Genomic DNA, 24326 nt, shown 5'->3' with positions numbered 1-24326 from the left:
TGGCCCAGCATTATAAAGATCAATAGCACTTTCATGTCAGGCTGTTGACATGTGGTAAATGGTCCCACACAGCTGGGCTCTGAAGTTCTCCCACCTCTTCTCCCTCTTTCTCTAGCTACAATTTCTTGCAAGCCTGTGTGACCATGTCCACCTTACATTGGAATTTGTGAGAGCCATTCTGCCCTTGCTACAGAATAAAATGCCATGGCTTGCTTGCTTGCTTTCTTCCTTCCTTCCTCCCTCCCCCCCTTTCTTTTTAAGATTTTATTTATTTATTTGAGAGAGAGAGAGCTCTGAGCACACAAGCAGTGGGGAGAGGCAGAGGGAGAAGCAGACTCCCTGACTAGCAGATGCGGGACTGATCCCAGGACTCTGGAATCATGACCTAAGCTGAAGGCAGCCACTTAACCGACTGAGGCACCCAGGCACCCTACCATGGCTTTCCGACAGTAACTTTTCCATTTTCCGGGAAATGTTTTTTTTTTCTTATTTTCAGGTTTGTCACTATACTCTCTAAGACAAAAGCTCATAGAATTTTAAGCTCTGATAAACGAGGTAGGTAGGTTTCTGTTACTACATACATTGTACCCGCTCTGGGTATAAAAGAGCTAGAAACCTACTGAAAGCCATGAGGATAACAGTACCAGTCCTTTTAGAAAAATCCACAACACCTACAACATTTGCAACATTTTAAAACTTTCTTTGACAAAAAGAAAATAAGAGTAGACCTCACCGTCATTTCATTTTGTAGTATTCAAAACATTATTTACTGAAAATTAGGTAACTAGAGCAAGGAATACATTAAACTCTGTTTTTTTCCTTCTTTTTCTTCATTAAGCATTATTGCTTGGAGGATATTAAGCCACGGGCAGAAAGGTTCTTAACAGACAAAAGTACTAATTGATGGGAAATAATGGCACATTTCCAAATCTGTGGGATAATTCAAGAGATAAGCTGGTATTTCTAGAGAAGATTAGCAATGAGTCTATACACATTAGAATGACGTTGGCCTCCCTGATGGATCTAATTTAATAGAGTGTAAAAACAGTATTTCATGGCCATCAAACAGATATTGGTAGTAAAAGAGCTACTCATTACTTTCCAGATCCATGTGTGGCCCTGGGCTGACTCTGAGTCAGCCCCGAGGGAGAGGGGCCTCAGTCATGCTACCAAGTTCACTTAGGGTCCTTCTTCCTCCAGAATGGGGACCCAATGACTACTTTCTGTAATGGTACTGTCTTGAGAGGCAAATGTTGGTTTTGATGAAATGTAATATTGTTTGGAATCATTTAATATTTTTGGTAACTTAAAATTTAATATAATACACATTTATCGTATCTATCTGGAATGCTTTAAATATTTTATTAAAAATTCAACACTCTCTGATTAAAATTCATATAGTCCAGCTGTTTCTCCCACTTTTGCTCTTTTTCTCTAGATAATGTTTTGATGGGATGCACAATTAGGGCCCCTTGAGAGGGAGGAGAGACTCTCATTAGGCCCAGGGAGAAGGGCTATACAGTTTGCATATGTAATCCACTAGCTTATAGGACCATTTCATCTGCTTCCGAGTAACAGAGCAACAGAAGATTCTGTCACAGAAATGCTTTAACACCAAGTTAAATCCTGATCTCCTTCCCCCAGCATGATAACAAAGGGTAAACAGGAACACAGCTTTTCTGCTCCCCGCCCCATCTCTGGTTGATTAGTTCACACAGTACTCCCATTTTTCAACTACTGATGCTAAGTCACTTTCTTTGTATTTTTCTCAGGGTTAATGAGATATTAAATAAAGATTGTAAGCCAAAAAGGAGGCCAGCAACACTGAGATCTGACAGGCCCCAGTGAAAACGAAGGGGTCTGTTCAGGTCACGTAGATCAATAGTGTCAGCTTGTAATCTGTGTGATCTTATTCGAAACAGACAATAAACCATTCTCTGAGGATAAATAAGGCCCAGCAGAAGGAAAAGCTGTAACCAGACCTCGCTCCCCACGTCCACCTGAAAGAACGCTGCCTGCGAGCTTTCAGCTTATTGGAGTTTTTATTTCCTTCAACGGGGAGTCTTTTTTAAGTATTAAACTGTCAGCCAGCAATATGACTAGTTCAAGGCTGTCTTTCTTTTTCCTTCCTAAAGTAATTTCATCCTTTAGCAATTTCCCAAGTTAATTTAAATATGAAAATAGAAGGCTTATCTAGAGTATAAAATATGAAAAGCTTTATAATATATTTCAAAACACTGGCATGGCCCTTTATTCAGTTCTTGGGGAGGAAATTCAGGATCTAACAGTATCCAGCTGTTGTCATGGAAACGCCTCTGCGAGGCAGCTTCTTATTGTTACTGTGGTCATCCAGCTGCGGACCCAGAAGGGACAAGCCGCACATTTACTCTATAAAAATGTCGGCTCTCCTCCTTTCAGAGGTGATCCAGTGAAAGATGAATATTCCAGGACAGAAAACAGCTTACCCCCAGAGAACGTGACGGCCACCAGGGCCAGATCCTCCTCCGCATGTTGGATCTTTTCTGCCACAACCTTCAGGATCTCGTGCGCGGTACTGGAAACTTTTGCCTTCACACTGACATAGGAGTGCTCCGTAATGTACACGTGGCAAAAAACTGCACACAACACAAGAATTGTTAGTCAACAGAGGGCTGTGGCCATGAGGTACGGACTTTTGCAAATGAAGGCAACCCCCTTCCTACTCTCTTTAGTATAAAACCCAAGCAACCCGATTTACATATTTATGTCTGCACATGGGTGCCTGAGGGCATCCACATAGAAATGTGTGCTTGCCCACACAGGAGATACAGACGTTATAAAGCTGGTGAATGAGCAGGCCAAGGATGTAGGCTTCCCAACCGTAATCAGACCCATGTCACAAAAGCATGAGCTCATGGTGGAGACGGCCTGACCACGGCACAGCGGAATGGGGGGCTCTGAGCCCCTTCTTGGAGGGTTACGGACATTTCTCAAAGCACTATATTAAGATATCTAACTCACACATTTTTATTTTACACTCCATTTCTGGACAGTCGCAGTGGCTCAATTAGGAATACCACATTTTGCCATTAGAGTTCTCATAAGCTTCTCTAAAAAATCTGCCAGTTTGCCCTGGTTTTTGTGTTCAGGCGTCTTGATCATTTAATAACGATGTCCCTGATCAAGATGGGGGTGAGTCTGGTTTCCAAACAGAAACCACATTTCTAGCCCTTTAAATTTCCTTTTTATTGTCTGCAGTGCAAATAATTATTACTAGGACATCATCACTATCAGGGTAACTCGGGGTCCTGGAAAAAATTTTCTTTATGATTTGAGAGTAGAAACTGTTTAATAGCAGTGGACATAACTGATACATTGCTTGCTTCTTACAGCAGCTACTTTGAATTATAAAATACTAGCTCTTTCAAAAAGATAATACATTTAGATATTCTTCTCTGCCGTATTGCAAAAAATAAAAAACAAAGGGGGAGTGTAGTTCCTAGAGAAAGCTTACATGCAATTTAAATGGCCCCACAAAAATAAACCCAGGATGGTTTCCACAGAAAGGCAAATGAAGCAAAAGAAAAACTATGAGTTTACAGGTAGGAACCTCAAAGTGAACACGCCACCAGAAGGTCTTGGTTTGGTTGGGTGTGTCACTAAAACAACAGCCTCTAACAAACGGTTGTTTTATATGTTGTCAACTGACACATGAGAGGCAAAAAAAGCTTTTTTGCTTCCACAGAAAAATACAATTCTTGAGCAAGACAAGATCCAGTGCACAAACCACTGAATACGAGGACAGTTTACTACCTGCTTAATAAACTGATGAACAAAAAGAGGCCAGGGGTCTCGAAATACTTATACTGTTTGTAACTCAGCTTGGGAAATTATCCAGTTAAACTGTAAGACAAATCAGCCTGAAGGATCAGCAACTAAGGAATTAGGAGGTAAGATCTTTTCTTTTTTTTTTTTTTAAGATTTTATTTTTTTATTTGAAGGAGATAAGACAGCGAGAGAGGGAACACAAGCAGGGGGAGTAGGAGAGGAAGAAGCAGGCTCATAGCGGAGAAGCCTGATGTGGGGCTCAATCCCATAACGCCGGGATCACGCCCTGAGCCCAAGGCAGACGCTTAATGACTGCGCCACCCAGGCGCCCCAGGAGGTAAGATCATTTCTTTCCCAGCTTCCACAACCACTATGTAGCAGGAGAAGCATCAGTGTGACACTCTGTTGTTTAAGTATGTGAGAAGCTGAGCAGACGTGAAACGCTCACACTTAGAATTTCAGCACATACAGAGAGGTGGGCTCAAAGAGAAGTTTCCTAGTCACAATAGGTGAATGTCTCCCCAGGCTCTGCACTTGGCTCGACCTTTATGAAAACAGGAGGAAACCATTTCCTGTTCTGTTACAAGGTAGTAACACAGCAGGCAACACCGTCAGGGGGCTAAAGGGTGACCCCCCCACCCCGCCCCCTACGGTGCGAACAGCCTTCTTCATAGTGGGTCCCCAGCCCTGTTGCCAGGGAGCAGAAGGGAGCGCTGACCGTGGGCAGACTGCGCATGTGGCACTGCCCGAGGGAAAAGCCTTGCCTTGCGGGGAATTTCAGTTGCACTTCCTTCTTTCCACTATTCTCGCCAAGAGTCTCTTCTCTACATCTCAGGGACTGACCCCACCAAAGCCCCGTACGTTGGCTTTAGTGGGCTTTCCAGCCAGTCCCAGGCAATGGGCTGACAGATCAAGGGAGAAAGCAGCCAAGAGGAACAGGTGGTACCTTCCAGGCAATTTTGCACCTCTCTCCAAGAAAGTAAAGAGGCTCTTCGAAGTCTTCTTTCCTTCCTTCCAAATAAAAAACGTCCTTGGTCCCTGAGACACTGGTGTATGATCAAGAAAACAGCAACACTCAAGGCAAGAAAATAAAGACCATCATATTCAGTGCGAACATACTTGTCACAGGGGTGTGACAGCTGGAAATGGTCCAAGGCAGGCTGATGTGTTAGTGCTGGAGAATGAGGGTGATTAACCGCTACTCCACCTACCCCTCCCCCTCGTTAAAATCACACTCACTTTCCTCTGTTTCAGTCACAGTTCCTCTATGCTGGAGCCAGTTCTCCTTAAGACTGAATTGGTGGAAAAGGGCTTTATTCTGTGAGAAGCGAGAAAGAGAACAATGAATGAATGCATTCCTGCCCTTTGGAAAACCATAGCTGTTTACAACATGTTCCAAAAGAGCTGGCCAATTTTTCTTTCTTTCTTTTTTTTAAAATATGAAATCCACCCACCCAATTTTAGAGGAATCAATAGGGAGTCGCCTCTATTAATGCACGTGGAGGTAGAGATTCTGAGCAACGTAACAGACCTTGGCCAAAGCCAGGCGCAGGCAACAAGCTCCTATAATTATTCCCCGCAACATGCTGGAGAGTATTGGCACGATTTTGAACCTCTGGCTACTACAAACATCCACAGATTCCTCTCTAGAGAGAGACAACCCAACATTAGCCATGCTTTTGCATAAAGCAACTTCGAGCCGGTTGCATACTTCTGCTGCAGCACAATGACTTGTTTAAGGGACATAGCTCCATTATTCATTATGATTATCCACCTGACAGATCAGCTTCTACGAAACTTGTGCCTGACTTCTCATTTTGCATTTCCCCTTCAAGGTGAATAGGAAATACACTCCTCCTTTTCTTTCTGTCGGGTTGAAAAGTACAAACCTTTTGCTTATCACTAGACTTCCTCACCCCTGCAGTCAAGATTCTTGCCTGTGTTTTTGTTTTCTTTTTTTTACATCAACGTTTCAAATTCAAATTTATATCAGTCTAGGAACACTGGGGAAACTCTGAGATTCCAAAAACATGCAGAATGTCAAGTCAAGGGCACGTGGCTAGCGCCCGATCTCGATCTGGAGCAGCACGGGCAAAGCGAAGTGAAGCAGCAAAGTGCAATAAGCCACAGCCCCAGGCTTCCCCGCCTGCCCCTGGTCGGCTTGAGGCAGTATTCATTTTAATTATGAAGAAATGCCAAGTGAGGCAAAGCAAGGTCTCCAAACTGGATGGCCCCCTTTCGGATAGAGAAAGGCCCGCCTCACCTTCCTTTGCGGGGAATATTCATCTACGGTGCTGAAAGGGAAATGACAAGAAATCAGTCTTTGTCCCAAACCCAGAATAATGCAGTAATTGTCACAGAAGACTAATTTTCAGGCAATGGGCAGAGGTTTTTGCTTTTCAGAAAGATAAAAGCTGGTATTCATTAGGTCACTATGTATAACACCCTCGACATTGGGCTCTGGGTTTCGACTGAATAAGGAAGAAAAGAGGCTAACTGCTCAACAGGTGTATTTTACTTTCTAGGCGCAGAAAGTGAGCGCTGAAGGAAGAACTGGATTTATTCAGTGCACAGAAACTCTCAGCTTTCTCATATACTGATAGGTTTGGGTGAAATTATTGTTATTTGATGGTTAAGTCAGCCAAGGCACCTGTTTTCCATAATGTTTACACGTGTGGTGGAAGTAGGGGACATTCTGTAGGTCCCCAGCTCAAATCTTCTTCCAGAATCTAGAGATATCTCATAATCTTTTACCAAAGAGGCAAGAGTCATATCATATCATTTTCTCATTTTAATCTATTATTTCCCATTTTATGTTAAGTTTTTTTAACGGGATGTATTAAGTTCCATTAATGTACTGAATGCATTCAAATATATTAAACCATGAATTAAGGTTTCCCAAGAGTGAGCAGGTCTGCCTTACGGCAGAGACCAACTTCTATGTGGGGGATTATTTTGATGTAAAGGTTTTCTCTCTTTTTCTTTCCTGTTTCATTTATTTGTTCCCATTTTCATACTAGTCTTCGGTGCTGAGAACATATTATGGTGTAGCCCATGACGAAGGAACATCACCCAAATTCCCAACATTTGTTTCTAACACTGTCCTAAACTGCGTCTCATTTCTGAATTTCTAAATGTGTGATTTTCATGATTGAGGACTAAAGCTGACACGATTTGTTTACGCCCTAAAATTAATTTATATAGACATTTAATTTGCAAAAGGATCTCTCTTTACTAAAATTAGGTCAGGCTTTAAGTCTCAAATTAGTCATCGGAAAGGCCTGAATTAACGTTTTCTATGAGAAGTGCCTCTGGGACTGCTGAAATCTTCATAGAAGTTTCTCACAACTTGACGACACATGCGTTTCATGTTTACTAAGTAGAAAGTACACTGTAAATCAGAGGACAGTTTTTCCTTTCAGATTAACTTTGCAGCTCTATCTGAAAACTGAACAATGACCTGATGTTTTCATTCACCAACATTAATAAGAAGAATTAGTGGTAAGTCAGGTATTGGCAATCTGAAAGACTAATGACAGATACCTCGGGGATACTTACACCTGCCAAAAGTCAGGGAGTAAATGGTTTTCTTTAATCTTTCTAAATTGATAAAGAAACCTCAGGGAATCTGTAAAATGGAGCTTTAAAAATGCTTCATGACTTGCTGAAACCTATTTCTAAAACTTTTCCTATTCTATCAGAGACAGCTATGAGCCCCTCAAGTGACAAGTTAAATATTTACACTTTTAAGATTAAATAATAACTTGTTAAAGAGTTGTTTTTATTTATCCAGGTTCTTATGGCTCAGTTAGTTTCTACTGTATCAAACAGTGTTAAAAAATAGCAGTAAGCTTGATTTTGTGTTCATTCATTTTGATATAAAAACAAAATACACAATTCACTACTAGAAAAGCTAAGGAATCAAGGGATCCCAGATTCAAAGTGTCCAAGATGAACTTTGCAAGACACTCGAATTCTATCACATTGGCTGCTTTCTTTTATTAATTGTAATAATGGAAAATTAAATACTCACTGACGACGGTGCATTCCAAGTATCTTCTGAAATTCTTTCAATTCTTTTTCAAGTATTGGATATTCATACACATCATCCAGTACATTCCTGTATATGGTCTGGGGGGTCAGGGGAGAAAGAAAAATGGCGGCTGAAATGCCTATTTTGTAAGGATTAGGACTCACACAGTGGTTAACCTGTTGAGGGAATAGGTGGCATATGGGATGATGCAGGGGGTTACACCAGGTACCAGTGAGATCCTAAGTGGGATTCTGCCTCCTAGCCCCTCACCCAACTGCGTGGCTCTCCCACAGCTTTCAGGGGCCATAAGTAGTCAATGCTGGGAACTCAGAGACACCTGGAAGGCAACTCAAGGTTTCCATGACTATTGAGCCCCACATCAGGGTCAGGTCATCCCTGCTCAGCGGGGAGCCTGCTTCTCCCTCTTTCTCCACCTTTGCTGTCCCCCCTGCTTGTGCTGTCTCTCTCTCATGCTCTCTCGCTAAGAAATAAATAAAATCCTAAAAAAGAAAGAAAGAAAGAAAGAAAGAAAGAAAGAAAGAAAGAAAGAAAGAAAGAAAGAAAGAAATGAATGACAGTTTAGGCACAGAGTTGGTTAAACCAGTTTTTAACTGGATGTCTAAAGGACACCTGATTTTTGAAATCAAAGTGAATTCCTTCATGAAAGGCAAATCAGTTTGAACACTTGTCTGTTCTGAAGTAGACTTGCTCCCTGCTCGAATTCCATTCTACCCTTTCTCTGTGTTAACCTGCATAGCTAATATGATTTTGGTGGCCGAGGGAATCCAACTGTCTACATATTGTCTCCATAGAATCATCTGTGTTCAAAAGGTATTACAGCCGGTTGACGATTAGAAAAACATATCAGTTTATACAGGGGCGACTGAGTGGCTCAGTCGGTTAAGCATCTGACCCTTGATCTCAGCTCAGGTCTTGATCTCAGAGTTGTGAGTTCAAGCTCCATATTGGGCTCCACATTGGGCATGGAGAAGAAAGAAAGAAAGAAAAGAAAGAAAAGAAAGAAAGGAAAGAAAAGAAAGAAAAGAAAGAAAGAAAGAGAGGGAGGGAGGGAGGGAGGGAGGGAGGAAGGAAGGAAGGAAGGAAGGAAGGAAGGAAGGAAGGAAGGAAGGAAGGGGGACGGACCGGGGGGGGGGGGGAGAGAGAGAGAGAGAGAGAGAGAGAAAGAAAGAAAGAAAGAAAGAAAGAAAGAAAGAAAGAAAGAGTACATCAGTTTATCTAATTCCAAATGTAAATCTATGTTAGTACCCATTTTGCAAGTTATTATTGCTTAAAATTCTCAAAATACATCATGGTATGAAAAACTTTCATAATGTATGTCTTGTTAATATAGTTTTAAAATTATAAATAATGTTTTATCCAAATATTGTGTATATGGAACTGGTTAGTTCAAACTCAGAATACATCTCAACATATGAAATAGTGTCGAGTTTTTATTTTATTTATTTATTTTGAAGAATTTATTTATTTATTTGACTGAGAGAGAGACAACCAGTGAGAGAGGGAACACAAGCAGGGGAAGAGGAAGAAGCAGGCTCCCAGCGGAGAAGCCTGATATGGGGCTCGATCCCAGGACTCTGGGATCACGCCCTGAGCCGAAAGCAGACACTTAAGGACTGAGCCACTCAGGCGCCCCAAGTGTCAAGCTTTTAGATATGTTCTATCTACCTTAATTATTTCATCTGTAATCAAAATTCCCATGAATTACATAAAATAGCCTTAAATTAGCAAATGTTAAACCGGCCGCCTACATTTTTTTCAAAATGACTTATTTCCAATTAAAAAAAAATTTCTATCTATGTACAGAATATCAGGCTTCAAAAATCAAAACAAGTTAATATTCTGAGTCACAGCTTGAATAGGACAAAAAAAATGCATGACTGCCACCTACAAAAGAGATTTCTGCAGCACATAACCGAAAAAATCACTCATTCGGCATCGAAGAATCTCTCGAAGTTTTACATTACCTTTAAGAACATTTTTGAATGTTCGTCTTCATGTAACCAGTCTTTGTAGAGAGCAATCCACTGGGACACGAGATGCAAGACCTTACGTTTCCGACAAGGAACATCCGAGTTTTCTTCTTTGCCTTGATACTTCTTAGCAGAATAGGTGCAAATGGTTAAGAGAGAATATTGCATTGTTGGAAATAAAAATATGAAGACATCCATTTATTCTTATTTTCACAAAACATGCTAATGCATTTTCCAAAGAATACGCAAATATCTAAGCACGTGCGAAGAAAAGAATATGTATAGCAAGAGCAAAAGGTGTGCACCAGAAACGGCAAAAGTAAGTAAACCCAGGAAAATGATTTCCACACGCTCGGTGGCAGGTCGTGAAGGTGAATTAGATGATTTGCACTGACAGCTGCTGACACAGCTCCACAGGCAGCATGGGTCGATGACACCACGACGAGGTTCTAAGTGGCCTATGGATTTCAACGGTGGCTACAGGAGAGCTGGCCTTGCTACACAGGTAAACGCTTTCCATAAAAGTAACATCAGAACTGGGCCAGATATCCTTTGATCCTCAGAAATTCACAATGTATAAAAGCAGTCACTGCTCAACGAGCCCCAAAAGAGCACCGATTTCTGGAGTATAATTTGTGATATGATTTAAATGCCCACCCCCAGGAATTTGCTTGGAAAAAAACACTGGATAAACATGTAAACATAATTAAAAGGGACTGCCACTTTTCATTTTCATCGGAATAAAAAAAAAAGTAAAATACGAATAACCTAAATGCATCAAACACTGTGGATAGTTAACTTAATTATCACATATCCATTAACAGGCAATCTACAGCCATCAACCTGATGGTCCAGTAGTGCATTTACTGAGCGTGAACATTCGCAATGTATTGTTGAGTAGAAAAGCAAGTAAGAAAACATGTTGGGATCATCCACTTCTATTAACTATGCCTATTTATTTATTTTATTTTATTTTTTTTAAAGATTTTTTATTTATTTATTCAACAGAGATAGAGACAGCCAGCGAGAGAGGGAACACAAGCAGGGGGAGTGGGAGAGGAAGAAGCAGGCTCATAGCGGAAGAGCCTGATGTGGGGCTCGATCCCATAACGCCGGGATCACGCCCTGAGCTGAAGGCAGACGCTTAACCGCTGTGCCACCCAGGTGCCCCTAACTATGCTTATTTATAAGAAAAATTTCATCATCTGGAGTGATAAATACTGAAAGTTAACAGCGGCTAGCTGTGCTGTTCAAATTACATAAAAATAACCACCTCAAAAGCAATGTGCTTAAAGCCTTGGAACGAGACAGAAGCCTGGCATTTTCCAAACCAACCTAGTGTTTTTCTTCCCCAAATTCTCATTTCTGACTATCTTGGACATACTGGAAAGTTATGTAGGAAAAGGAAATGCAATGATGCCAAAGACAGGCAGGCTCTGGGGTTGTGGACAGGATTCTTCACTCTTCAATGCTGCTGCATAACTGTAAAAGAGGAATATCGATGTCTGCCTTCGTAAATATTTCAAAACATATTTTAGTCACTGTCTCCCCAACCTGCAAAAATAAATTCAGGACATTTGAGTTTTTTGACTTCTACATGTGAAATAAACTCAGGCAAATATGCGAAGGATCTGTTAAAGTGTCCATTTTTTCCTAGTTTTTCTCTTACAGACAAAATATAAAATTTTATAGCCTACATTATTTCCACTTGTACAAATGTTCTTCTTTTCCCGTGACTATCACGGCCTAACCAATATAAAGAAGAAAACCTAGAAAATCAGGAAATACTAACAATTTCTTTCTTTTAGGTCAGCAACGTGTAAGTCAGGAAGTGGGCTTCTTACTCCCACTGCATCTCCGTTCTGCGATTACGGACCCGCAGGGCAGAGCCATTTCGGGGCCTGAAACTTCAACGGCCCTTCTCCATTCACAGCTGCTACCACTTATTTGCTTCATCTTGTTCTCACACTAAGATGTACTTTTAAAAAACATTTACTGATTAAATTTAACATTTGGATTATTCTGTTTTATCAGGGTATGTTCACTCCTACACATTTTGCCCTTGCCAGATTATACTTATTTATAAATGTAGCCAGAGGAGGGGAATACTGGGAAGGCACTGGACGACAGTTACGCCTTCAGTGTAGAGCACTGAACGTTAGCTAGCCTAAGGCTGGGAGCTTACCTAATGCTCTTAATGATGAGAAAAGCTAAAAAGCATAAAATTCTACCACAGTAACAGTACCCATCTAAGATACCCAAACACAGCATAAATGGCTCTGATCTATAAATAATGTTTGAAAACAATGGGAGACAAACAAAAAATAATTCGGACCACTCCTCAGAAGGCAATGGTATGGGATATATACGACAGCCTCACTAAGGTGTACATAAAAATCTCTCAAATTAAATATGGATGCCATATTTTTGTTTGTGGTTAATATTATTTCACAAAAAGCAGAGTATGGATTTCATGAGTTTTGATAATTAGTAAAAAGGCTGTTAAGAATCTGAACTAAACGTCTGTAGAAAATGTCTTAGTCAAAGATGCAAAACATGGTCATATCCAAGTGAAGTTTTAGAGATTCCTCAGGGAAATTCTATGAGCATTAATTTAATAATAATCACAAATAATACTAGGATCCTATTTATTTACCTATTTATTTACTTACTTATTTGAAGAGAGAAGGGTGTAGGGAGGAGCAGAGAGAGAGAGAGAGAAAATCTCAAGCAGGTTCCACGCCTAGCACAGAGCCCAATGGAGGGCTCGAACTCAGGACCCTGAGATCACAACCTGAGCCAAAATCAAAAGTTGGATGCTTAACTGACTGAGCCACCCAGGCACCTGTACTAGGATCATATTTAAAAACAATGGTTTGAAGGCATCCATTTGTTATGAAACAAACTATATGGTTTAATAGATGGTAATACTTTTTGAAAAGCCGTTTGCATTAAAATGTAGACGAAATTAGCTCATAGTTATTTTTCTAGAACACTGTTAAAGAGGGAGAACTTGAAAACCTAGTAATTATTGCAGAATTTTTTAGAAACACCCACTTGGAAGCTGTGGAAGAAATCTGTTTTTGCAATTCTCCAAGATCAAAACGAATAATGTTTCAAGATCAGTTGTATGAACGGGTTCAAAACGCTTCCCAAGATCTGTAGCTTTGCGTGGCCATATGAACACAGCAAAGCACTGACAAGTAATCATGATTTCTGGTGTATATATTTATTAAGAGAGATTTTATTTCAGTTATGCCCTTTATGGAGTTCTACAGTATTCTTTTAAGCAGGAAAAGCCTATCAAATAGGGGGGAAATATAACAATTATTTAACAGGAAAAGAATATTACCAAGACCATTACTGTTAGGGCTCAATAAAACTCAGGCATATGCCAAAAAAAATTTTTTTTTTCATCTTCCTAAAAATGTTCACCTAGGCTCTAGAGGAATCTTCAGTTTGGTTTGATAAATACCTAATAGTTAGTAGGCTTCTTAAATGCTTCTGAAGCACCTTCCTTGCAAATTGTGAGTCAAGCAGCCCCTGCGGAGTCTCTGAGTCAGTTTACTTGGCTTGGCTTTTTGGCCTTTCATCTATCAAATCGTAAAGCTTCCTTAACTGGTCATTCACTTTCTAATCACACCTGTCATTCTAACAGCACACGTCTTCAGAAAGCTTCTGAAAAGATGACAATTGACTCCAAGGGGGGGATTTCGACCTCCCACGTGGGGGACGGCTCATCTTGCCCCAGGACACTTGCAAAGAAACATGGTATCCCGTACATATGTTTTCCTGCCCAAGTCCCCTGGCACTAACCGCCTGACTGTCTTACAAGTTCACTTATTGCCCGTCCACTCAACCTCTTGACTCTGGGCTTTACCCAGTGGCCAAACTTACCTCCAGATTTCTCAAGTCTTGAGACCTACGTTTGAAGAAAACTTAATACAAACAGTACAATTTACCCACAACCCAGAAGGTGAAAACAGCAGCCCTGCCTTCCAGTTTCCCCTGTCTGTTCTGTCTCATTTCATCTTTTACTTTGGATATCATTACATTAATATTTAACATATCCACACTCTACACAGGGGCTGAGTAAATTAAGAAAGGCAGTTAATTCCTAATGCGAGACATCTGTCTGAGAGGAAGCCGACAGCATCCTGAAGTTAATGAAGGATATTGCCTCAACAGCGCCTGGCACAAGTCATCAGTTGTCATGAAGACAGTGTACGTGAGAAGGAAGTCATCAAGGAGGGTCTCTGCAAAGAAAGAAAAACAAACACAAGGTAAGCACGCCAGGGATAAGAAGGGCAACTGCTCACCCCCCCCCCCCCAACAGCGTGTGCAGCAGAATACGATAAAGGGTGGTGGGTGTGGGAGGGGTTAGGGTAAGAGAATTTTAGCCACAAAATACATTATTTATGGAAGTTAAGATTTTTTAAACTCCTTACACAGAATACCTCAAGCAATGAGATTATTTTTTTGTTGCAAGGCTCTCTAAACATACTTTTGTCATCCTTCTCACTCCCTAAAACATCATTGACTTTTGTGGGGAAAGATGTTCTGGAAAACCAAAGCACGAATACTGTCCTTTTAAGAATAAATTTTATAGTATTTCTGGGGTATATACTCCAGTCCTACAGGGAATGAAGCCTGCATGTTCTAATAAATTAAGGCTTTCTAAAGCCATTTACCTAAGTCTAGGGCAAGAACAATGGATAATAAAACTTAGAGGACACATATCAGGTTCCATGGCTATTCACCTTTCTCTCTCAAATGCATCTGTAAGAAGCTGGGAAAGTGGTGGGTGATGTTGTTACTGCTTTGGAGAGAGACAGAGCTAAGTCCCATTAAAATTGGGGAGCAGGTATAATATATCATAATATACTCCTTCCCAATCCCTTCCCTAACCTCCTCACTGACAAAAACGGTTTTGATTTTTATTGCCTCTTGGCCTTGAGTGTTCTTGGAAAAGTCCAGCTTACATGTAATATGGAACAGCTAAACAGGTAAACTCTGACCCCCCAATATAATTTCCAAACTGACAGAAAAAATTACATGCAGAATGCAAAGTAGAGCTCTTGCCATAATTGTCTTTATCCGACCTCCTTAACTTAAAATTCATTTTACTATATGATTTCATTTTCATTTCTTTTACATCCTGGACATGGATTTCCAGTAATTTGAAACAGTAATTAATCAGTTGTAAGAATAATGAGCTTGTATACGCAGAAGCATTTATGCTCTCCAAGAGCTATGTAAGTGTGTAAGCAGAAGGAACTGCCCCGGATAGAGCTCTGCAGGTTGTATTGAAGACTGAAAAAATTACAGAATTTTTAGAAATAACCAATAATATTTACTGTAAAAACTGACCAAGGCAAAACAAGTCTATGTTTACAAACACAAAACTCTGATATAAAGAGGTAGTGAATGGCATCTCCAGCCGTATATCAGCTGACCCTGCTTAATTGCTTTGATAGCAGAACATCAAGATAATCCCAATTTACACCAGTAAGTGGTTGCAAATGGTCATGTTAAAAAAACAAACTTGTTTGCTAATTGCAAAATGCCCTTAAGTGAAATGAACCAGAGATGTTAATGAAGAGTATTAAGAAAGGTTTTTTTTAAAGACATTTACTTATTTATGCTAAATAACAGTATTCCTTATTAAAAAAAATAAAAGTTTGACTAATGGCACCTATGATGTAAAATAAGCCTACACTTACAATGTTGTATCACACCACAATATACTAACAGTCAGCGCTCCAGCGAAAGTAAGTTCTCAAACAGATGCGTCTGGGGCTTGCTAGGCATAAACTAAGACCTACCTACTGTAAGTGTGTAAAGGGAAAGAAGAGCCCGGTATCGAGCTCTACAGCTCTGTGCTGAACGTAACTGCGGGAGTGTGGCCGGCTGGACAATTTAGTGTGAGTGCACTCGCACAGCCTGCACTTGCAGAAGACCTGGGAGCTCTCTCCTAGACGCCCTGTTTACCAGTTACTGGCAAGCTGTGACCTCCACCATAATTTCCAAGTTCACAGGAAAGATTCCATGCAGTTTCAAATACTCATCTGCACGAAAAGGCAGGAGAAACTGTATTCTAAGATCTGCCCCCCAAACCAGTTAAACCTGGCAGAAGTTCATAGCTTGGTTATCCTAATGAAAACCTTGAAATATACAGTTTGAAGCTTTTTGTGTTTTCTTCACAGTTTTTAAAATAGTTTCAAGAAAAATCAAACAATGGCATCATGTCTGAACCCCTAGGATATTCTGAAAGACAACTTGAAAACCATCACCCTGGGACACTACTGAACAGGGATGTTCACCAATTCTAACGCTGCTTGGTACTAAATGTGGTTGACGAACATCCTCGAGTTCTCTGCTCTCATTAGAGATGGAGTCTTTTTTGCATTCAATGTGAGATGCAGGCAGCCAGAACCACAGAGCAGCCTGGCATCTATTTTAGGGTTCTCTGTGGGCCCTTACCAATCAGAGCCGACAGTACACAGAAGCCACTGGGTGCAAGCCCTGAGGACCTCACACATTCAGCATTCAAAATGCTCGATGGGACCTAGGTTCAGACTCTTTGGAATGTTCTTACACTTAGCGGATTTAAAGAGGTTGGAACTATTCTCTAATCAAAATTTACTCCATTAGCAACTGAGATGAAAAAGAATGCCATTAAACTTTCACATAACCAGTCATTCCATTCTGGAACAGCCTTGGATAATAAGCTGAGTGACTGGAGTCTGGTTTATATGGTGGCAAAACCATTTGGCATTCAATTCAATTAATGAGCTCACATATGACAATATTTTGTTAAGGGCTTTGACCCAGAAACGCTTTCCCCTAAGCTACTACCATATTTAATATTCAACAGCATTTACCTAATTATCTCTTTGCCATAGAAATATTAATTAAAATAAAAACAACGAGGCTACATAAAAACATCTCCAGTTAAAATCCTACTGAACCACTAAAAATCCTCATGAATAGAACAGATTCCCAATACCCTTGATTCAAATCTTACCCTATTTAACTACCATATTGTTATGAAATTTTTCTCTACATAAAGAGCCTTCCCTTACTCTTTTTCAGCATTGGCATTTTTTTTTTTTTTTTGCTGTGCATGAAAGTAATTGAGTGATATAATCAAAATGACACACTTCAAATAAAAATGCATTTTATAATAGCCATGTATCAAAAAAGGCTGTCCCATGGTATTCAGAGATATTTTTAGAACCACAATGGCTATATAAATGATCCCCTGACGACTATTAGCCAACAATAGCCATTTAGAAAGACAAGCACATCCTCCGGCATCCATATTAAAACACTATAATTATCTATTATATTATATAGTGCTTAATTAACAGTAATTTAAGACTCTAGGCAGAAAAGCACCTTTGTGTATAAAATTATCTTTCATTTAAACAAATTCATAGTTGCCATATACACTAACCTTCTGAATAAAAAGATATATTCATTTTGCTTTCTAACTCAGTGAATACCTAGGTATTAATAGACAATAAACCTTTCCTTTGAAATTCTGTTCGTTAAATCAATCACTAAATCTAATCCCAAATTCTTGGCTCATCACTGATAAAAATATTCAGCCATCCTTTTGGGAATACCCCCCCCCCCAATCCCACAAGTAAAAGAATATTTACATTGTGGCTTTTTTAAATATAGGAAGTACTCTTGCCATATAAAAGAAACATCCTGATAACAATCAAAACTGGTAAGCAGATACTATTACAGTTTTAAGCACTAAGTTTACTTGAAATAAAATACATCAAGATGTAATCAACATCTAAAGTCAAACATTTGATAGAAGTGACTCTAAAATCTACTATTTACCATAATGATGTTAATACAGGACTTTTCTCTTTCATCTCTTACTGTTTTAATTTCAAGGTATAAGAAAAGAATTGTCCATTTCATTTGATTTTACTTGAATGTATTTTTCTTTTATGCAGATATTAAGATATTTTCTCCTCATTTTAAGTGTCTCAAGCACTAAAAACTTCCACTTATTTCTGTAAAACACAAGTGTTTCTAGAGCATCCTAGACTTGTGTCAGGTAGACTAGTAATTGGTTTGGTACAGATCCTTTTTATAGGGTTCTGTTATGTAAATGTAATCAAATCGGAGGAACTGATCTAAATGTTTCAAGAAGGTCTAAGCTTAATGCTTTTTTTTTTTTTTTTTGGTATAAGTGAATTGCTAAGAAAGCAAATGATAAGAATTTTGACAGACAACTGCCTATAGTCACTATATAAGTATGGTAATATGAATATTCAACATTTCTACAGTGACTCATATTCCCTAAAGTACTGATAGCAGATTTGTTTCACCTATATTTCTACTTCAGATGCAATGGAATTTAAGGCACTCTAAAGTATGTTCTACTTAAACTTTATTTCGAGAGGCCAAGAAAAACTTTGTACTTGAAAGGTCTTGTTTCTTGGGGTGCCTGGGTGGCTCAGTCGTTAAGCATCTGCCTTCAGCTCAGGTCCCCCAGGGTCCTGGGATCGAGCCCCACATCGGGCTCCCTGCTTGGCGGGAAGCTTACTTCTTCCTCTCCCACTCCCCCTGCTAGTGTTCCCTCTCTCACTATCTCTCTGTCAAATAAATAAATAAATAAAATTAAAAAAAAAAAAAAAAGGTCTTGTTTCTGGTCCTGGAATATGACGACTTGCCGTTATTTTTTGAGAAGCAGTGCCAAAATGTACCATGTAATTTGATTAAGCACCAATTAAAAAAAATGGAAGTTCATGTCTGAATCATAGGTTAAAGTGCTATGCTGTTCAGAGCTATGCTTTTTTCTCAGTTTATTTTACATTTCTGCAAGCAATATTCATGACCTTAAATGTGGCTGTTTACCACAGCTTTTAAATTCACTCTATTCCTGCATATTTTTACAATTCACCAGAGTATTGCTTAGCCATTCTAAAATGACCAAATCTTGAGATCTCACTTTATTCTTCCTTATTGGTTACATAAGAAATGCTTATTCACTTAATGCTGTTTCTACATCAAACTTTAAAAGTCACCTCTTTAATGACAGGAGCTTACTACACACAAGAGCTTGGACGGCACTCTTCAAATAATGAAATCTGTTTTTACTGTGACTTGAAAAATTTGGTTTTGGAATCCCATCATTCTTTGGGAAAAAATGATTTGAACACAACAGGAATTATGTTCTGAACTATATTACATTCCACATGCTGCCTTTTAAAAGTGTCACTAGACAGACTATGGACTAATAAACCCAGTGCTTGCCCACATTCTCCACACCTAAGGTCATGTTTGCAAGTCACCCTGGGTGGGAAGAGAGGTGACAGGCCCCATGAGCTCCTGCTGTCCCAGCCCTTAGCGGCTCTCCGCGTCTAGGCACGATTATAATTACAATCCATTTGTGGCTCATGCATGTGTCTGCTAAACCTGCTGGGAAGCTTAGAAAACAGTGTGAAAAGTACTAACGAGATCAGAGAACTGAATTTCTACCTGGATTGCCTTAGGTTCAGTCCTGAACCTCTCTGGGCCTTAGTTAAGTCAGCTATGAAGTGGGTATCATATCCACACCTAGCAGAACTGCAGTCAGGATTAAACAGTGTATCTAAAGCACTGGACAGAGAAACTGGTATACATTAGGCACTCAATAAGTACCACCTGTTCTTACTTTCATAAGACAATATTCAGATCCTGTCCCAATTCTTCAAGTGCTACCAATCAACCAAGAAACACTGAGTACCAAGAACTGACTCTATCAGAGGCGTCTGCTAAGGGATTTGGGGTGAGAGACAAGAAAATACAGAGTGATCCCTGGCTTCAAGCTCATAACTAGTCAGGAAGTTGAGACATTTATCCCCATGAAATGCACTAAATAAGGCAACACTTCAACTGGGCAGCACCAATCATAAACGTTCTAAAGGATAAAGGAAACTCCAACATGCCACGGAAGGTTTTACCTAACAGGTGCCATGTGAGATCACCCCTGAACTTCTAAGAAGAACTGGTGGATGAAGAAGTGAAATAAATGTGAGCAAAGGAGTGACTGTGTGGTGTCTGTGGCTGAGACACAAACCTGTGGCCTCTGGGCCTTGTCTAGCCCCTAAAGGTGTTTTTCGTTATATGACAATATTTAAAAATCAGAAGATCTGAGGGCGCCTGGGTGGCTCAGTCGGTTAAGCATCTTACTGTTGATTTTGGCTCAGGTCCTGATCTCAGAGTCGGGGTCACACTCAGTGGGGAATCTGCTGGAGATTGTTTCCCTCTGCCCCCTACCCCCTCTCTCTGAAATAAATAAATTAATCTTTAAGCAAAACGACACATAAAAATTAGAAGTTCTGGCAGCACCAGGCCCGCATCTCATAAGGCAACATGGTTTCGTGCTGAATTGCCCTTTTCATGCAGCGTGCGCTCTGCAGCTTATCACGGTTCTGCCCCCATTGGCTTCAGCTCTTATTAGCAGTCTGTGGACAGGTGAGTTTTAGAAGGCTTGGTCTATGGTATAGTTTGAAACAGTAATAGAAGGGATCACATGTATAAGTGCAAAGTAAACTAGGTTGGAGCCAACTCCTGGAGGGTCTTTGAGCCCTACAGCAAGAAGCCTATGGCTTGTTCTATAGGAAAAGGGAAGTGAATGGAAATTTTCAAGAGAAGAAATGACAAGAGATAGAGATTGCACTTGGGGCATCAGGACAGTGAGACTGGATAAAGGAAAAATAAGGAGAGAGAAGATGAGTTTACTTTTAAATACACTGAGCTTCAGTACCCTGAGGTTACTTTAAGTGAAGATACTGGACAAAACTATCAAAGACCAGAGCTTGCTAAAGAGGTCTGGGTGATTATGGGAGCTACTATATAAAGAGGGTACAAAGAGAGTGGCCTGGACAACATAAACTGTGAGGTACAGTCCTAGGGAGGTGTAAGTGGGGACTGAGGGTTGAGCTGGGGTGTATGTTCACATTTGGGTAATGCTAAGAGAAAGATGAGTTCAAGAAGGGGGGAAAAGGAGAGAGAGAAAAACAGGAGAACAGGGAGACACAGATGTAACAGAAGCCAACAAGAAAGGATGACGGAAAGGCAAGCGGATCCCGAGTGTGCAAAGTTGCTGGAGGGAAGTTCATCAGCCTTCATCTGCATTCAGAGGCCATAGGATTTGGTGTGTGGATGGTCTCTGTCTGACGGACAGATGCCCCTTGAAAAATGTTAGGGCAATGTTAGGGGCATACCTGAGTTAGGCTGAAAGGAACTAAGGATATTCTGATAATCGGCCCTCACACCATCCATCACCCTCTTTTTCCCCACTCTTCCTGCAGGTGTTACACAGCTGATCAGTAACAGCAGTAGCTCTCACAAATTAGCCAGGAGGAAGCAATTCTTCCTGATCAATCCAAGTATCATTTAACAGTATAGATCAGAACATGGGAAGTGTCATGGGTATGGAGCCTTCGATACCAACCTGCCAGCATCTACCAACAACAATTAATACCCAGTTGCAGGAGTCACTCAGTCTAGCACAAGAGACTCTCGGAGCTGCTCTGTCTGGTACGATTAACATCATACAATACATAAAGACACAAACTGTGTTCCTAAGGGCTTGTCAATTCAACATTCCAAAATTTCATGAAACAAAGAAAGAACTAATTTAAATATTAAACCTTAAATTAGAAGTCTGGGGCATGGTTATTTGAAGCACTCCTCTAATACTAGAATCAACTCAGGACAAGGTATGATATTTTTATCTCCCGGGCACCAAGAAGAATCTCTATTACCAGCTTTCTTCCAAAACTTGAAATATATCACCATTCTGAATGTTAATTTTCCACCCCGGTCACTGTGAATCATTATCACTGAATTCAGATGAGTAAAATTATTTTTTGTTTCAGCTTAAGAAATTCTAGAGCTATGAGAGAGAAGTTATTTTCCTCCAAGTTGAACATTAGTCAACTGTCTTAATTTAAAGCTAAGAATGATAACTAGATATATTAAAGATAAAAAGATACTCTACCAATTTACTAGTGTAAATTAAACACAACTAGGGCGCCTGGCCGGCTCAGTTGGTAGAGTGTGTGACTCTTGATCTAGGGGTTATGAATCCGAGCCCCATGCTGGGCGTGGAACTTACTTAAAAATGAAATCTTTTTTTTTTTTTTAAAGATTTTATTTATTTATTTGACAGAGAGAGACAGCTAGCGAGAGAAGGAACACAAGCAGGGGGAGTGGGAGAGGAAGAAGCAGGCTCCCAGCGGAGGAGCCTGATGTGGGGCTCGATCCCAGATCGCTGGGATCACGCCCTGAGCCGAAGGCAGATGCTTAACGACTGCGCCACCCAGGCGCCCCCTAAAAATGAAATCTTTAAAAAAAAATAATTAAACACAATTAAACCTAACTAAGCCTATTTCTAAACAAGTGGGCACAAGATCTTACACAAACTGAAAATGTCCAATATTAGAAAACTTACTTCACTATGTAGCCCATGTTTAAAAATATTTCTAGGACAAATATTTCATCCAGTGACTGACAGCAGGGAATGCCTTTGTGCTCTGGGTTCCAGAACAGTCATTGGAGTTCTTTTTTTTTATTATTATTAAGATTTTATTTATTTATTTATTTGACAGAGAGAGAGAGCCCAAGTTGGCAGAGGCAGGCAGAGGAAAAAGCAGGTTCCCCACCAAGCAGAGACCCCGACGCGGGACTCCATCCCAAGACCCTGGGATCATGACCTGACCTGAAGGCAGATGCCCAACTGACTAAGCCACCCAGCGTCCCTGGAGTTCTTTTCACTAACACATAGCTGCTTGCTTTCTCACAGGTGAGAGGGAGAGCAGTGCTTTAGGGTCACGAAGAAAGGTTTGGTCACGACCATTGACTGAACACCTACTGCTTGGGGTCGAGCACTGTGCTCACTGCCATGGAGAAGGTGAAGTTTTAAGGCCTCAACTTTCACAGGGTTTGAATGTAATCATAAAAGGACCACATATGGCAGGCTACAAGCCCCAGGATGAACACTGTGCATGGGAATGTCTGAACAAACCTCTACCCCCACCCTCACCCAGCACACATTTTAGCCCTAGAGAGCCCCAGATTTGCTCTGAACCACACCTATTTCTTAGTGTGCACCAGGAAGCCAACGGCAGCTCTGATGGGCAACGAGGACAAGTAGAGAAGGGAAGATAGTAGCTATTCCCTTCGCACATAACCGGAACAGCCACCTCTACTGACCACACACTGTGTGCTGTACCAGGAGCTTTATCCACACGATCTGTGCTCCTCATATTCTCTCTAGGAGGCAGGTCTGATAATCTCTTTGTGGCATGATGACACCAAGCCTGAGCTAAGGAGGGTGAAAAACCACTGAGTTGTTGCAAGTTAATATCAGAAGGGGCCTAGGTCCCAAGGTGGGCTGATCCCCAACTCTGGATTTCACTGCACCCTGCTCTTCTGGGGCTGTGAATCCAAATGGTCCATATGTGCAGGAGAGTCACAGAGTCCTGTTCCAGACAGGGAGAAGTGCCACAGATAGAGGAACTTAGTCTTTTTTATTTTTGAATTGCCAAAAACGCCCCTATAAAGTCGTTTTCCATCTATACACCAGCATGCTGGAGTTCCTTTATTCCTACTCAAATTTCATTTTTGTTTTCTAGCAAACACTTGGTAAATAGCAAATAGCTATAAGGGATCAGCCAATTTCCTCTTCTAAAGGTAGAACTGACAATCACAGGGAAGGATTAAGATAGTCCACAAACTCCTAATGCTTTTAAGATCTCTTATTTTTTTTGAGAGAGAGAGAACGAGAGAGAGAAAGCATGTGTACAAGCATGGGGGAGGGGGAGAGGGAGTGAGAGAATCTTAAGCAGGCTCCATGCTGATGGGCTCCTTCCCACAACCCTGAGATCATGACCTGAGCTGAAATCAAGAGTCAGGTGCTTAACCAACAAAGCTACCCAGGCACCCCACTTTTAAGATCTTTTAATGGCCATTTATACATATTTATATTTTTTAAAGTTGAAGTGTAAAGACAGAAACTGAAACAATTTTTTTAAATGGTCAAACCATAGAACTCTTCCTTTCCTTCTAAACTTCTTCATATTAAACACTACAGATACTGAGAATCATTAGGCACATTTTATTTTGTCCTTTCCTAAAAGAAAAAAAAAAAAAAACTGACTTCCACATCAAAGTCTTGTCTGTTCCTCACCTCAGTGATCCCATATGCCTACTACTCCAACATCTGGGTAATCAAGTCATTAAACATGTATTAACTGTTATTGGTTAAGGTTATTTTTGTCTTTTTGGCTAAAGGCATTCATACCAACTCCTTTGTCTCAAATGGTTCTAATAAGTCAGTTTTGTTTTGTTTCAAAATCAATGTACTATTTGCACAGCTAAGAACATCCTTAGGCCTTTCTCCTAGCATTGAAATCACATGAGTCATGGTGATTTGACCCACACCGCAGCTACATAACGGGTACATGAGAGTTCTGAAA

At 40.4% G+C, this 24326-nt stretch overlaps 1 protein-coding gene across 10 annotated transcripts in view; it reads right to left on the bottom strand.

The window, feature by feature from the left end:
* RAPGEF5 (Rap guanine nucleotide exchange factor 5) overlaps positions 1 to 24326 on the bottom strand; it is a 328587-nt gene that overhangs the window by 31321 nt on the left and 272940 nt on the right. For all 10 annotated transcript variants that reach the window (XM_087860981.1, XM_087860984.1, XM_087860979.1 and 7 more), the window contains 6 exons: positions 14009 to 14087; positions 9826 to 9970; positions 7841 to 7938; positions 6071 to 6101; positions 5047 to 5125; positions 2466 to 2615 (listed from right to left, as the gene is read on the bottom strand). In XM_087860981.1, the coding sequence (XP_087717107.1) occupies positions 2466 to 2615; positions 5047 to 5125; positions 6071 to 6101; positions 7841 to 7938; positions 9826 to 9970; positions 14009 to 14087 (582 nt within the window). The remainder of the gene's footprint in view (positions 1 to 2465; positions 2616 to 5046; positions 5126 to 6070; positions 6102 to 7840; positions 7939 to 9825; positions 9971 to 14008; positions 14088 to 24326) is intronic.

This window comes from Ursus americanus, chromosome 3 (genome assembly GCF_024610735.1).
Source record: "Ursus americanus isolate L20-20 chromosome 3, mUrsAme1.1.p, whole genome shotgun sequence".
NCBI classification, from domain to species: domain Eukaryota; kingdom Metazoa; phylum Chordata; class Mammalia; order Carnivora; family Ursidae; genus Ursus; species Ursus americanus.
This window is presented reverse-complemented; position numbering and strand designations above follow the sequence as displayed.